The following is a 17,127-nucleotide window of genomic DNA, read 5'->3' on the forward strand; positions in this document are numbered from 1 at the left end:
TTAATTCAGTCAGTTTCTTTAGGTGTGAGACCAAATATACAAATTATAGGAAAACATGACTAGTATATTCTGTATGCCTTCATACTTGTGTATTATTAAGTTATTATTCATTATACTTTGAATTATGATGTTTCAAATTCTGGTCAGGGTCTTAGTCAAGGTTCTTAATCCCTGTATCCCTACCTTTCTCAGGATGAGGAAAACCGCAAATGCAAGAGTTGGATGTTCGGCTGCTCGGACATTGCCTGGGTCAGGTCTGCGTCAGTTGTTTGGCAAGCCTAATGAGAAATGGGCCACTGGAACAAGTCGTAGATGGACTAGAGCAGAGAATATGGACTTGTTGGATACCTATATATATAGGTATAGATAGATAGATAGATAGATAGATAGGATAAGATATTTAGATATAGACACTGACAATATCCATCATCTGCCAAATCACAGACCAAATAAAGGGCCTGTCCCATTTCTACCCCTTAAATCTTCCACTTGGTATTGAGTGCCCTCGTTTGTGAGATAACTCTTGATGAGGGAAGTGAGAAATATTAGGGTACAGCTCTTTCCCTAAGAAATGGGACACCACTTCATGCAAGTCAGCATGGCCGACGTGCAGGCATACGTCAGGTGTAGTAGCGACGCAAGACAGCGGTAGTCATTCAGGTTTGAAAATGTTGGCTCCAGTGCTTGTGTTGTGGCGTGTGCTATGTTTATTCTTCTCTGTCTGATGAATCAATGGAGAAGAAATGCTGAAAACAGGAGGCGCCTACAACGTCTTGTAGTTCTGATCGATTTTGTTCAGTAAGTTGATTTGTTTAAATATTTTTGATGCTGTGCTCAACTGAGTTGCTGATGAGTTTACGCTAGTGACCATCTGTTGATTGTATAACCTACATTCTGATCGTACAGTAACAAACTGTTTTCCAAACTTTTGCCGAAGTTGCTGACTTCATCTCCCACCTCGTTGTAAGTGTGGGTCGGGGCTCCCTTGGAATCTAAGGCGAATTTTAAGTGTTGGAAACCACTTCCACTACCTCAATTCTGTTTTGGGACACCGCTAGCCTAAACGTGAACAAGCACAACCAAGCGCAAGTGGATATTTCTAGGGGAAGTTTGTGTATTATTCTCTACCTACCATACTCTACCTTCCTCTTACCTTACTTAGGATACCTTTTCTCGGGTGGTCATGGCATAGGGTTTCACACACAGACACAAAATTCATTTTATTTTTATGGTTCCACACCGAAATGTTTCTGCTCCAGCTATTTGAGGGTCCTTAGCATGGAAAAGTTTGGGAACTCCTCACCAAGCCACATTTCAGTTGATGCAATCATCAGAGGCAGTAGACCACCATGTTGCAACGCATGGGTCTCATTATGTGGATATACAGTATTAATGTTTGTTAAAACATGTCATCAAAGTAACTATTAGTACTTTATTATAGTAATAACATAACAGTGCTGCAGCATTTCACCCATCTGTAAGAGTCTTAACAAAAATATAATCCATTTATTTAATTTGAAAAAAGGCAGGTCTAAAATCTGCATACATGACGGTGAATTCATGTTTTTGTCTTTTTCAACAATCCACTACAGACTTTTTTCTACCTGACATAGATTTTGGTACATTTTGAACAGGGTCAGATCACATCCTTGGGCTGCAATATAAGAGAGTGTCACAATACAATTCTGTGCTAGTTTTTTCCCTTGGTTTACTTGCAACTATTTCAAATACAGTCATAAACCTGTAGGTTTGAATTTCTGATCAGATATCAAAGTATGTAAACTAAAAAGGACAAAAAGCCTTACTATACTGTATATTATATTGTTTGCCAGTGTACCTTGGCAGGTCTTCTACAAGGTGCTTTGCCATGCTGACAGACTGACTCTCAACTCTTGTACACTCACTTGCCGAGTATACATTGAACAAATATTGACAAGATGGGATCCCTTAAAAATTACTTAAAAAGACCTAACACTACCAAGCACTCAATATTCAACACTAACTTGTTTTCAAAGGAAACCTGTTAGTGTCAGATTAATTTTAGTTTAATTAGTTAAAAAGACAATAAAATTCATCCAATATTTTCCTTGCACGTGACGTGGGGCACATGTTATGATATTCTAATGTCAGCATAACTGGATAGGGAAAATTTAAAGTAGTTATCTGCATTGTTTTTACAAAACTAACATAACTCACCCTCCATCGTGGAAAACTCATGAACATGCCCTCAGGCCGAGTGGGGCTGAGCTGTCACAGAGCTTGCGGAAGAGTAAACTGCTATATCCTGCTAAACCCATCCAACGGAGGGCACATCACAGGTGATCTTTAATCTGCTGCAAGTGAAAGATCATCACGTGATGTAATCTGACTGACAACAGCCAGGTCATTTTATTTATTGCTAAATTTCATGGTTAATTGTTCTTCTTGACAGAGGTCAGGGTCAGGCTTTCACAAAAGAAAAAAACAAACAAAAAATAACCACCTTGACAAAAGGGCACATCAAGAGACAAAGGGGCAGGTGCTCCAGCACCCTCAGCCTCTCCCTCTACACCTGCCGGTTAACTGTGTTCACCTTTGTTTGCCAACAGAGGCAGAGAGAGGATTCACATTCACATATTTAATTTTGTGTTTTTTTCTTCATCTCTTTTATTTATATTGTATTATATGCATGTTTCCGCTATGAGTAATTGTATGTTATTTAATGTGTGTTTAATATATATTTAAAAAAAGACCCTGCATTACAACAGTGGTTATATCCAGAAAAATGGACTGATAAACATTCATCTCAAATATCGCACTTACTCAAAACTGCACAGATTAATTGATTATCCAGATATGTACAGTGAAATTATGCAACTAAATTCACCACAGTGACGCCATTAGGTATTCTTTTGCAAATTTCAATTGATTGCTTATTTCTTGGTAAATGTTTACTTTGACCTTGACTTAAGTGCATTTTTTTTAATTCTGGTCATCTCAGAAGTATCACCACATGAATGGGCATCCCCAGTTTAGCTTGAAATGACACCTGAAATATTTTTTCTAAACTGTTTATTTCCCAAATTAGACCATTGAACATTAAGGCCCTGACACACCTAGCTGACGGTCGGCTGTCGGTCAAAGTTGGGCCGTTGGTGAGCATCTCCTGCTATTGTCGGTGCAGTGTGTCTCGCATTGTTGGCCCTCGCCGGCACTAGTTAGCTTTTTTTCCACGGATTCAGCATATTTAATCAACGTTGGCGAAAGTGGAGAAATCACTGATTGACAATTCAGCTCGGTGCACGAGAAGAAACACAGAAGTGAGGAAAGTAAACAAAGAGCTAAAATGGAAAGGGAGTGAGACCGAAACAATTTTGTTATATGAAGTAAGACTGTCTTTCTTTAGCCATTTAGCTCTTCAGCAGAAATGTTTCCTGATGGTTTGTGTTGCTGTTACTGGCACACAGTAAATATGCTTTGTTCTTTCGACATTAGATTGTGTTGTTAATGTGCTAACTAGTTAACTAGCATCAACACGTTGTTCCGGTTTCCCCTTTGGAATGATGATTGGCAGCCACCTTGGATTTGACCTCTCACTGTCCTCAGAGCTCAAATCTGATGTTCCTCCTAACCAAGCTACAAATGTGCAAAAAAAACCTTTTTTTATGGGATTACAAAGGAATTTTCCTATCTCTCAATAGACCTAATTTGACAGTAAACAATGGACACACTAGTTTGACTATTTCATTTGTTTACATCTGCCAAACATTCAGCATAGGGATGGGAATTGATAGGATTTTATTGATATCAATGCCATTATCAATTCTGCTTATCAATCCGATTCTTTATCCATTTCCTTATTGATTCCTCCTGTGAATTTTCTGTGTAGAAAAAGTAGACCTTACAGGTTTTCGGTGTCAACAACACAAATTTTATTGAGTTTCTATTCTAAACAAGAGATAAGTGCTTGTGTAAGAAACAAACAAATATGAAATTGGTCCACCGCTATCATCTAAAATGGAACAAATGAAAGAATATTTGTACAGCTACATCAAATAACGTTACAGAATCTGTCATTGAAGGCGTTGTGCTATCATTAACATGGGACAGGACATACGTGGAATCATGAATCATGAATCATTCTGGAATTATTAGGCTGATATTGCTTTGAATGCAACAGCATAAAATGTGCTGAAAATAGGCACCACCATCTCTTTCAGTGTTTCCCCTATATGCAACTATTTTTTCTTTTTTTTTTTCTTTTTTTTCTCCATCTTAGCTCTTTAGAGACTATCCTTATATTATTTGGCGCTACAGACGCTTCATATCCAGGTCAATTCAAACACTTGTGAGTACAATGGAGGAGAGGAGAGGGCTCCGTCTTATCTCTTCATAAACTAAAGCTATATTATTTTGTGCGACGGATGCTTCATATAATAAGATAACATACTAATTACCATGTTATACAGTGAAACGTTTCACCTTATAACGTGATGGCTTATATTGTTTACACAACGGCGTGTTATTTCTGTCTCTACATGGTCTCTGTATCGCGCATGGCAAAGTTAGGCCCCGATGTGCACACACACACACACACAGACAATCACGATGGCGATGCTTAGAAGATATATCGTTCAGGCCTAGCTGGTGATGTTTCCGCCCTTGCATGTAATTATGGTGCTGCATAAATTGCACGTCGCACTGTTAGTCTTTTTTGATGAAGTGAAGCCTTGCTTTCGACTGCTTGTGTCTCCCCGCCATTACGTCTTCTTTGTTGCTGAACGTGCTGCTGACCGATGAGCATGTCATGCGCCATCGACGTAAAGATTCGGCGTAATGAAAAGAATCGATAAGGGAATTGTTAAGCATAAAGTCCAATGATGTCGATGAATTGAACCAGTTGGAACCGGTTCTTAACAGGAACCGGTTCTCGATTCCCATCCCTAATTCAGCATCTGCTAATTGCAAAGCAAACAGCCATGTTCTCCCACCATTTGCACATGAATGTAATGATTCATATGATAGCCTGTTAATTACTGCTCCATGAATGACGTTACATCCTTAACATAAAGTTACGAAATTAAGGTACAGTTACAGAGGTTAGGTCTGGTCAAGTAAAGTTACCGTGGTTAAGTGAAAAGAAACATGGTGAGGACGTACTTTAAAATGGCTCAAAGTTCACATGGTTCCAAACAGTTTCTGAACAAGTTTGTTTTGGTCTCACTCACTCTTGGCTTTATCTCTGGGTTTACTGTACTCACTTCCATTTCTCTTCTCATGGTGTGTACTGAGCTGAATTGCCAATCAGAGGGATTTCATTCACCAACGGGCTCCACTGGCAGATTCAAGATGTTGAATCGGCCCCAAAAAACAAACAATGGGGGCTGACGTGGGTCCAATTTTAACCGACCGAGGGCTTGGTGTGTCAGAGCCTTTCAACTATGAGATAGAGGCTGTTGTCTTGGTTGTGGTCATGGTTAATCGTAGATTGATCGAAGGAATTTCCTGAGTGGCTGGATTTGGTTTAGTTCTAATGATTGAAAGCCACACATACTGCACTACTTGAGGATTTTGTAACTGAGTTTAAATTATAGCAAGTTCTTTACCATAGCAAGGTGTCACTTAACCCTCCCCCTGTTTTGATGTATTTCATCAGGAAGTGGTCACAGTTCTATCTGGCAAGACTGATCATCAACCATGAAGACCAGAGTTTGTAAAAGGGAGTTCAACATCATCCTCCTCTTGCTGGTTGTGTCTGTCTTAATTATTCTGCTACAAAACATGAAGGTGAGAACCTGACTTTGGTGGGACTGCTTGAATGGGGACCCTAATATCAGTAATGTCTTCACTGCAAGTAAATCTTATTTGAGTTTAAAGTATTTTCTCTCTTAATCCTGCATCTTGACTAACTGACAGCAGCAGCTTCTATAGTTAAAGGTTAAGGCTGGCATTGTTCTAAACCTTTGTGACAAGACCAGCCTACTGGTTCCCATTCATTCCTACTGAAGACATAAATCTTAACAAATAGATCACAAATGTATAGTGTTTTGAAAAGCCAAGTCATGGCCACAAAATGTTGGGCACTGAAGAGATGACTAAATGCAATTTCAGTTGGACTATAAATTACTCTTTAAATATGACTTTTGACTCCGTGTGTGTTACTGTCATCATTTTTGTTGTGTTCAAAGCTTAATATTCCTACTGAATCACCACCTTTCACCTTCACTGTGATCTGTCATGATTAATCAGGGGAAATTAGTTAAAGTTGTCGTCTAACTTCTCTCATCAGTTTGTGAAAATACTGAGGGTCTTTGGTAAGGGTATAGATTTCATTTCAACACCGGGGGGTGAGAAACACACATTTTTGAAACAGGGGAGGTTGGGATCCATCCATCCATCCATCCATCCATTCATCCATCCATCCATTTTCATCTACTTATATGGAGCGGTGTCTCGGGGGAGCAGGTTGAGGAGAATCCTCCAGATGCCCCTCTCCCCAGCAGTGCTTTCCAGCTCCTCCTGGGAGGACGCCAAGGGGTTCCCAGGCCATGCCTGTCCATGGGCAGCCCCCTCACTCTGACATCTTTACATTTCATGCATGTGTAGGTCCTGTTTGTGCATGTGTGTGTATTTTGGGCCTGTGTGTATGCCAACAGACTGAAAAGACTGAATTTCCCCTCAGGTATTAATAGATCATGTATATCTTCTTATAATCCTTCCAGCGTGTTCTGGGTCTGCCCCAGGGCCTCCTACCAGTTGGATGTGTCCACAAAACTTCTAACAGGAGGCGCCCAGGAGGCATCCTGATCACATACAGTACAGGCCAAAAGTTTGGACACACCTTCTCATTCAATGCGTTTTCTTTATTTTCATGACTATTTACGTTGTAGATTCTCACTGAAGGCATCAGAACTATGAATGAACACATGTGGAGTTATGTACTTAACAAAAAAAGGTGAAATAACTGAAAACATGTTTTATATTCTAGTTTCTTCAAAATAGCCACCCTTTGCTCTGATTACTGCTTTGCACACTCTTGGCATTCTCTCCATGAGCTTCAAGAGGTAGTCACCTGAAATGGTTTTCCAACAGTCTTGAAGGAGTTCCCAGAGGTGTTTAGCACTTGTTGGCCCCTTTGCCTTCACTCTGCGGTCCAGCTCACCCCAAACCATCTCCATTGGGTTCAGGTCCCGTGACTGTGGAGGCCAGGTCATCTGCCGCAGCACTCCATCACTCTCCTTCTTGGTCAAATAGCCCTTACACAGCCTGGAGGTGTGTTTGGGGTCATTGTCCTGTTGAAAATAAATGATCGCCCAACTAAACGCAAACCGGATGGGATGGCATGTCGCTGCAGGATGCTGTGGTAGCCATGCTGGTTCAGTGTGCCTTCAATTTTGAATAAATCCCCAACAGTGTCACCAGCAAAACACCCCACACCATCACACCTCCTCCTCCATGCTTCACAGTGGGAACCAGGCATGTGGAATCCATCCGCTCACCTTTTCTGGCCTCACAAAGACACGCGGTTGGAACCAAAGATCTCAAATTTGGACTCATCAGACCAAAGCACAGATTTCCACTGGTCTAATGTCCATTCCTTGTGTTTCTTGGCCCAAACAAATCTCTTCTGCTTGTTGCCTCTCCTTAGCAGTGGTTTCCTAGCAGCTATTTGACCATGAAGGCCTGATTCGCAGTCTCCTCTTAACAGTTGTTCTAGAGATGGGTCTGCTGCTAGAACTCTGTGTGGCATTCATCTGGTCTCTGATCTGAGCTGCTGTTAACTTGCGATTTCTGAGGCTGGTGACTCGGATGAACTTATCCTCAGAAGCAGAGGTGACTCTGGTCTTCCTTTCCTGGTCGGTCCTCATGTGTGCCAGTTTCATGTAGCGCTTTGATGGTTTTTAAGACTCCACTTGGGGACACATTTAAAGTTTTTGCAATTTTCCGACTGACTGACCTTCATTTCTTAAAGTAATGATGGCCACTGTTTTTCTTTAGTTAGCTGATTGGTTCTTGCCATAATATGAATTTTAACAGTTGTCCAATAGGGCTGTCGGCTGTGTATTAACCTGACTTCTGCACAACACAACTGATGGTCCCAACCCCATTGATAAAGCAAGAAATTCCACTAATTAACCCTGATAAGGCACACCTGTGAAGTGGAAACCATTTCAGGTGACTACCTCTTGAAGCTCATGGAGAGAATGCCAAGAGTGTGCAAAGCAGTAATCAGAGCAAAGGGTGGCTATTTTGAAGAAACTAGAATATAAAACATGTTTTCAGTTATTTCACCTTTTTTTGTTAAGTACATAACTCCACATGTGTTCATTCATAGTTTTGATGCCTTCAGTGAGAATCTACAATGTAAATAGTCATGAAAATAAAGAAAACGCATTGAATGAGAAGGTGTGTCCAAACTTTTGGCCTGTACTGTACCTGAACCATCTCAACTGGCTCCTTTCAACATGAAGGAGCAGTCTCTCTTCTGAGCTCCCTCCAGGTGTCTGAGCTCCTTCAGAGGAAACTCATTTCAGCTCCTTGTATCCACAATCTTGTTCTTTCGGTCATTACCCACAGTTCATGACCATAGGTGAGGGCTGGAACATAGATGGACAAGTAAATCAGGAGCTTTACCTTCCAGCTCAGCTCCCCCTTTACAATGACGGTCTGGCGCAGTGCCCACATCACTGCTGGGGCTGTGCCAAACTGCCGATCCATCTCACACGCCATTCTACCCTCACTTGTGAACAAGATAGTGATACTTGAACTACTTTGCTTGGGGCGGTTACTTTTTCCCAACCCGGAGGAGAAAATCCACCATTTTCTAGCAGAGAACCATGGCCCCAGACTTTGAGGTACTGCCTCTCATCCAGACTGCTTCGCACTCAACTGCAAACCGCCCCAGTGCATACTGGAGGTCATGGTGTGATGGAGCCAACAGGACCACATTATCCGCAATGACTCTCTTGTTCCTCAGGGAGAACTACACAACACAGCAGTGTTCTGCCGAGGGTTCATGAGCATCCCCAAACTCGCTCTGCCCCTGTTACCCATGGCAACTGAAAAAGGCAAGAGTCCAGCTCCTCTGCAAGAGTTTGGCTCCAGAACCAGTGCTACGTGTACAGGTGAGCCCAACTATATCTAGTTGGTACCCTCTACCTCCCCACCAGCTCCATTTCCTTCCCCACCAGAGAAGTGAAGTTCCACATTCCTTATGTCAGTCTGTGACGCCAGGGTTCAGCATGTGTGGGTCCCTGCTCTTGCCTGCCACCCAGCACACAATACACCAGACCCTGATGCCTGTCCCTGCAGGTGGTGGTCCCATAAGTCTGAGGCTTCATGGTGTCTCTTGCCCCATGGTGCAAAGCCTGGCCACTAGACACTCGCCAGCACCTATCTGTGCCTTTCCCTCATTAGTTTAAAGTGGAAATGTCTTAAAGATCATCATAAATAAAAATAAATTAAATTAAATAAAAAATAATAATAAAAGTCCTCTGCTACTTTCATGTTGGGGGGACAGACAGACATGTTCAAAATATCAAGGATGACGTGTCCTCTGCATGTACCCCCAATATACTCACCCCTCTAAATCTATGCCTATGTTCCCTGATGTTTTATACTTTTAGTGTGGTTCAGTCAAATCTGTATGCATTCAAATTCAATGAATCTTTTAGCTATGACAAGCTCCCACGGTCATAACCACCAGGAGTTCAACACCCTCTATGGTGCTTCTAAGCTAATGACATATAGCTTGAATTTTTAGTGAACAAGAACTTGAAACACACACAAAAAACTCTGGCAATCTTGGGCAATCTTAACAGTGGTTACCCCCCCCCAAAATACTCATATGGTCTTCTCTCTTAGCCTATGTACTTTATTTAGTTCATTTCCTTTCAGCACATTTGTTTGATTCATTTTATAGTCACTATCTCTCTCTTGACCCCCTGCCAGTTTCGCCATGCAGTGACCACCATTGCTGCCCTGAGAGTTTCCATTAACCTCACCAAGAATCATAGCTTCTTCGCCTTCCAGCCACTCTCCACTGAGGATTCTGTGGAGGAACGCCTCCTACTGGACTCCATTGCTTGGCCTGAAACTCCACTTTTGCCAGGTCCTGTTTCCCTGGAGAATACCAGTGATCCAGCTCACAGCACCTTCACCATTCTCCCAAGGAGGGGAGGACAGTGGCATGTAGGGGATCAGCTGGAGGTTATGATAGAAATGTGTGACTTCCAGGGTAGTCCCAAGAGGTATGGGGGGGACCTCTTACTTGCCCGGCTGCACAACCCAAAGCTTGGTGCAGGTGTTGCTGGGCAAGTGGTGGATCATCTCAATGGGAGCTACTCTGCTGTATTCTCTCTACTCTGGGAAGGAGACGCGCAGGTTGAGGTGATGCAAAAAACTATGTGGTTGTACTGCAGGTGTTTAATCTGTCCTTTAAATGATTGATCAGTAAGCCCCCTTCTCTTTAGAGTAGTTACTGTAGCTACATCTGTTAGCTTTCACTTCTCACATAGCACATACTGTATACAGTTTGTAATAAAACAGTGGCAGATTTACCACTCCAAGTTCTTAGTTATTTTAGAAACAATGTGCCTTTTCCATTTCAGATGAAGCCGGGGTCTCATTTCTTGCCACCAATTGTAGATTATTTGTCAAAAGCTCTGGTTCTCTATCCTACCAGGTGATGCTGGTTCACCCTAGTGAGGCCATTGCAGTGCTATGTAGGCTGACCAAAGAACAGCCTGACAGGATTTACTTCAGGAGCCTCTTCCGCTCAGGCTCACGCTCTGAAAGTAGCATCTGTAACGTCCGCCTACATCCAACCCAGCCGCTGTGCAACTATACTGACCTCCGTACAGGCGAGCCTTGGTTCTGCTACAAGCCAAAGAACCTGAGCTGTGATGCCAGGATCAACCATATGATGGGAGGATACAAACAAAACATCAAGGCCAACGAGGACAAGCTCTTTAATAAGTGAGGAAACAGAGAGATAGGACTGGCATTTTGTTCTAATGAATGCATACATCCGCTGTTACCTATGTGTCTCCTTGGTGGGGAGTTTCAGAAGTTTGCAACTACAGACAGTTAAGATTGAATCTGAAGATGTTTACAGTCTAAGATAATACTGTTAGAAATACAACAGCCCACCTGTGGGCCCTCCTATGGTGATTCTGGATGATTATGATATGTAAAACAGCTGCTGTATTTGTTGTTATTTAAGGGGTTTTCTCATAGGACATATCATTCGAAAGCTATCCTCCTCACGGTGCCATTAATGGTGACCATTTCAAGATACAACCACCACAGCAGGCTCAATAAACACTTCTGTTGGACAAAAAAGAAGAAGAAGAAGAAGAACATCATCAAATAAACAGTTATAACTCACCTATAAAGCATTATCATAATCCACAGATCATATTTTCCAGACCAAATCACAGCTTACACAACTTACACTTCTCACACACTAGTAGTTCAGATGATCTATATCCAATGTAAAACACATGATTACATCCACAGATATCCACAAACTGCTGTTACATTGTTTTAAATTTCACATTTCTCCACATATTATCCATAGTTTCTCCCATACTGCATGTATACAAACCAACTGGCATATCTCAAAATGAGGGCAAACTCCGAGTATATTCCATTGACACTTCACTTCAGCGGCCAACCAGTAAGAAAACTGGATAGTGTTCGCTGTGATTCATTAATATTGGATTGTAAATGTATACATTTTGTTTTGATTGGACAGCAGTAAGCTGCCAATCATCAGGCCTTATTGTCTAGCAACTAATTTCCATCATTTGGAAGTGGATTTGCTTTAATCAAATGGGGGTTGGAAAAACCATAGATGCACACAGGTTAGCTAGCCAACCTGCTGTGACCCCTAGCGCTGGGATCTGTGCCTCTGACAGTAAGATATTTTCTTATGTGTGCTTTTCCTTCAGTGGTGCCAACATGAAAGTCTTCATTCAATCTTCAGCACCTGCCAATGTCACTGTGTTGCCAAAAAATGAAGGTAAAGCCTGATTTACTGCCACCACTGCCTGTAAAGATAATTTAAAACTGAATATGACAGAAAATGAAAGTAAAACATGCGTGACAAAGGACTCTACTTTCCTCTGGGTAGTGTTTTCCTCTAGAGAGATGTATAGAGGTCAATTTGAGAAGAGCCCCAGGAGCATGGAGCACTGGATGAAAGGTTCATAAAGACGCACCAGCTGCTGGTGGATTATAGTTTCTCATAAGTAAAGATAGTCTATAATAGGTTTATATAATCATTTTATATTTTATGCTTTTTTCATGGGATTTGTTTGCAATAAGAACAATATAAACTAACCCCACCCTTAGCCTTTAACTTCCTCTCAGGTCAGCCAGAGGTGAAGAGCAGCTATTTGACACCTGGACCCTCCGGCTATTATTATCAAGGTGTATGGCGAGCACTAGGAGGCCCCACAGTTCACCAATTCAACAACCCCCCTGCCATCAGTCAGTGTCTGAAAGGCAAGGTGGTCCACATGTATGGAGACTCCACCATCAGACAGTTTTTTGAATACCTCACCCGAGCTCTACCAGGTAGCTGATCTACAGGATTTATGGCAACAGTTTGATTTTGTTCACACTGTTCACACTAATCTGTTCCCTCTGTCATGCTTTTAGATCTTAAGGAGTTCGACCTGCACAGCCCGAGGCAAGTTGGACCTTTCATGGCCTTGAATTATGCAAACAACATCATGGTCACATTCCGCTGCCACGGTCCTCCTATCCGTTTTGGCAAGGTCCACACCAGTGAGCTTCGTTACATTGCTAATGAACTAGATGACATAACTGGAGGCACCAACACTGTCGTAGTTCTTGGCATCTGGTCTCACTTCAGCACTTTCCCCATGGAGGTATACATCCAGCGGCTGCAGAACATCCGCAAGGCGGTGGTGCGACTGCTGGACAGGGCTCCAGGCACAGTGGTCATCATCCGGACAGGAAACCCCAAAGCTTTGACACTTTATGAGACAATAACCAACAGTGACTGGTACACTCTGCAGCGTGATAAGGTGCTCAGAGCCACATTCAAAGGACTGAATGTTCATCTGATTGATGCCTGGGAGATGGTTCTGGCCCACCACCTGCCGCACAGCCTCCACCCACAGCCTCCCATTATTAAGAATATGATTAACGTTATCTTGTCCCATATATGTCCTTAAAGGGCAGTTAGTTGTGTGTTTGTTGGGAGAGAGGAGTAGGGATTAAAGCACACATTAAGTTTATGTTAATGTTATTGCTGTGTTTCTACCATGTGCTGCGTTTTTCCTTCAGCAGCCCATGCACAGGCTAGACTGACAATCAATTTTTAATCATGGAATGCTGAGTGAGCACAAAAAAACGGCTAGAAAAAATATCCCTCGAAAGAGAGAACAAGATTCTGCTGTTCTATGATTATGTATACTGTTTGACATGTTAACTGAATTACATCTTTGGTTGTGGGGTGGTGTGACGTACAGATATATAATTTCCTTCTGAATTGCAATTTTTGTATTTTTAATTTTATATAATGTCAGGGGAAATAACAAATGACATTTACTCTTGTTACTGTAATTAAGTTGTGCTTTTTTTCCCTTTTGTTTTGAGTTCTTGTACTTCTTTTCTTCTTGTACTATTTTTTTTAACTGTTTTTGTTGAGTTTGTTTTTTTTAAATCATACCCTTTTATCACAAGGATTGTACTCAGGTACATTTCTAGATATATCTGCAGGGAACTGTTACATGAAAGTCAGGTTGATGCTAGGACTTAGTAAACAAAACCAAAAGTGCACAACAATGCAGTATGATTTTGGATAATTTCCTTATGGGATATTGTCAGCATTATCATACTCTGACAAAGTTTTAAAAAGGGTTGCATCTACCTTAATTAAACACTGATTTAAAGTAGCACCCGGTGAGAAAGCTAAGTTACCCAAATCAACACACCTGTTGCTGACCCAGTTGCGTGCTAGGTGTAACCAACACACTAAAATACCACCAGCAGCAACTTCTGCTTTTATTAAGCAGGTGTATATAAACTGAGTCTCTCCTTTGCTTTGACTTGTATGTTTATACATCTTAGTCTTGTTACCATGGTGATGTTGATTCTGTAAAAAGCGGCAGGCTATTTATTTAATGTAACCCTAAATGGGTTGTTGCATGTGTCATGGTGTCCATAGAATTTTTTTTATTGTTTTATCAAATGTCTTTAATTTTCTGAGTTTTGTCCTTTTTCTGGGTAACTGTAAGTGGGCTGCAAGAAGGAAGGTGGTTGTACCATGAAATTTCAATTAATAGCCTGGGCTATTATTTGCTTAAATCACTGAAATCAACAGGCCTCAATATGGGAAAGGTGTCTATATGGGACAGGCTTTTAATTCTTTACTGTTGCTCAGCAAAGATCAAGAGATACTATCAAAAATTAGGCTTCAGATAACATATCAATTATGAATCTGATGAATTTGATCTCGCTCTGACAGACAGAGCATCAGAGAGACAAAGAAATGAGTTATGGCCCTTGAGGATTACGGCACCTAGCATACCAACACAACAACACTTCTATAAAAAAAAATTAAGGAGTTGGCAAGACCAGGCTTCTAATTGAGACAGGTGTTTGTTTGTCAAAGTGCAGCCACACCAGGCCAGTAATTGGGAGTGGGTGTTTATTTGGGACCAGGCTTTTAATTGAAGTGTAACGGTAACTGATAGTTGTATGAACAGACTGAAAAGTGCAATCTATAGAAATTGAAATAATTGTTTGTTTGGACAGAAGGGCTGATGCTGATGCTGTTCCACTTGTGTACATTGATATTTAAAGGGACACTTTGTCAATTTTCAACCAGCTTTGTATAATAATAATGTAGTATGTGTAAATGAGCAGTGGTAAACTTACCTTCATCTTACCAGCTCTCAGTTCTCCCAGCTTAAATCCGCTCAAGATAGCTGGCTCTAAGGTTTTTGCCCAAACTACGGATTGTAACTTTGTTATTTTCAAAATGCCCGCCACCAAAAGATTCAAACAAAACCCCAGTCACCAGTATATCGCCAGTATAGTTTGGTAAGATTTTTTTTTTTTTTTTTAATTTTGTAAGTGCTCTTATTTTGAAGTTTTTTGTTGTAACCTGTAAATATTGTCAGAACATTATCACTGGCATCGTCAGTCTGGACCGCAGAAATCAAACTACTATAATCAACATTTATTAAACAAGTTAAATAATGCAACACATCGCTCTCATCTGTTAACTGTTTAACTTTAGGAGCATGTTGGAATCTCTGTTGGGCGTCTATGTGGAAATTAGAAGCCTTCTGCTGTCTACAAGTACACTGTTTGACTGTAATTCGTCACCAGGCTCTTCACATAAGGCGAAGAGCCTGGTAGTTGTTCACTCTGAATTTTGTCTGGATTCTGGTTCCGGTATAGAGAGCGGATGCGGAATTCACCAAATTCACCAAAGTAAAACTTTAAATTCTGGCGCACCATCGATTTGGGGCGATGAGGGGTGTAAGAAAATTGATTAACTTAATGGCTTGGGCCTTTTCTTGTAAATTATATTCTTTAAATTAAAAAGTTTCACCGCATTTTTATTAGCTTGGCGCTTTTATTTTGACGGAAAGGCGCATCCATCGAATTCCGGATCCCGTCTCACTTGCCCTGGCTCCGGTTCCTTGCCAAAACGGCCACTAACGGCCCCAGACTAGACTGTAATACAAAAAGTGGGCACCATGCTGTTTCCTGACTTGTGAAAACAGAGGCTGAAAAAAAATGAGAGCAAGATTTTAAAACTAAGCAGTGTTGATCTGCGCTGCCTATTTCTCACCTCAAATGTTTTCAGAAGAATACTTTAGCTCACTGTTTAACGGCAATTTGAGATGGTTTGTCACCAGCTGACTGGTCAGGGTACCTTCAAGCAATTTTTTCATTTATTGTTTTGGACAAAAAGTAGAACTGCGGTGACATCAGAGGCGGAAGTAACTTCAAAATAAAAGACAGGAAGATATGCTTGCCTATAAAACTTATAAATATCCTATAAAACTTTCCCATGTATCTTTTATTTCCACTTACACCTGATGTTTTAAACTTTCCCATGTATCTTTTATTTCCACTTACACCTGATGTTTTGCGCATTTTGAAAAGCTGCCTGCCATTGCTGTGAGCAACTTTTTATTCATAAAAATAGAAATAAAATGTTATGATCGCAAATTTTATGGCTACAATAAAACTTGTTGTTCAACCATAACGTTGCTGTTCAGAGACTAATAAGGGAAATCGTCATGCATATTGTTCCCATGAAAGACGTATAGGGATTCTCTCTGTGTTTTAATATTCATTCGCCGAATTGTTTGCAATAAAGTAATCGAGGATATAATAAATTATTGTGTGTGCCGCGTTGTTACTGTAACTGTAGCGATGAGGAAACTGCGCCTCATTGGGAGGTTGACATAAAACCTAAATTAAAATAGGAAAAGTTATTAGAACGTAACATAGCAGCTCCTTCACTTGCCTTCATATGAACATTAAAGGTTCCTCATCATATTCAAATGTTCAATAGTAGCTAAGGTGTTTGTATTCATGTATTTATTAGTTTATTTGTGAGGGACATTGCAAGAAATACTAACATGTTAAAATAATATGAATCAGATGTGTTGCATACAGTTAGGGCTGCCACTAACTTATATATTTTTTAAAAAATAATCGATTAATAATTGATTATTTTATTCGATTAATCAGATTTTGAAAAAAAGGCACAGGATGTATTTTTGTATGACATTTCTATTGTCATAGTAGGTGATAAAACATTTTAATTACATGTAATTAAAATGCTGCCCATCTCTGCCAACAATACATAGGCCTATGTGATACAACAATATAAAAGAATACAAGTAAATATATGCTGCATATAATTTGAACTGTCTATATCAATAACCTGAAGAACTGCAGGTCTGTATAATCCAACAGAAACTAAGAGAAAACCAGGCATTCAACGACAGCAAATAAATCCATAGGCCTACTGCCATCTGCTGGTAAAAAGGACAAACATCAGCTTGACACTTCACTGACACAACAATGCGTTATGGAGAAAACCCGTGTTAACAGTAACAACAGGGCACACACAATAATTTATTA

The 17,127-nt window shown here is 40.8% G+C and overlaps 1 protein-coding gene across 9 annotated transcripts in view; it reads left to right on the forward strand.

The window, feature by feature from the left end:
* LOC125882957 (NXPE family member 3-like) overlaps window positions 1-16,353 on the forward strand; it is a 42,583-nt gene extending 26,230 nt beyond the window's left edge. For 6 of the 9 annotated variants that reach the window (XM_049566994.1, XM_049566995.1, XM_049566992.1 and 3 more), the window contains 7 exons: window positions 5,636-5,766; window positions 9,931-10,368; window positions 10,664-10,956; window positions 11,934-12,004; window positions 12,116-12,187; window positions 12,337-12,561; window positions 12,646-16,353. In XM_049566994.1, the coding sequence (XP_049422951.1) occupies window positions 5,677-5,766; window positions 9,931-10,368; window positions 10,664-10,956; window positions 11,934-12,004; window positions 12,116-12,187; window positions 12,337-12,561; window positions 12,646-13,187 (1,731 nt within the window). In that variant the 5' untranslated portion in view covers window positions 5,636-5,676 and the 3' untranslated portion in view covers window positions 13,188-16,353. The remainder of the gene's footprint in view (window positions 1-5,635; window positions 5,767-9,930; window positions 10,369-10,663; window positions 10,957-11,933; window positions 12,005-12,115; window positions 12,188-12,336; window positions 12,562-12,645) is intronic. The other 3 variants (XM_049566998.1, XM_049566999.1, XM_049567000.1) reach the window with 3 other exon arrangements.
* The last annotated feature ends 774 nt before the right edge of the window (window positions 16,354-17,127 follow it).

The sequence above is a fragment of the Epinephelus fuscoguttatus genome, linkage group LG22 (assembly GCF_011397635.1).
Source record: "Epinephelus fuscoguttatus linkage group LG22, E.fuscoguttatus.final_Chr_v1".
Taxonomy (NCBI): domain Eukaryota; kingdom Metazoa; phylum Chordata; class Actinopteri; order Perciformes; family Serranidae; genus Epinephelus; species Epinephelus fuscoguttatus.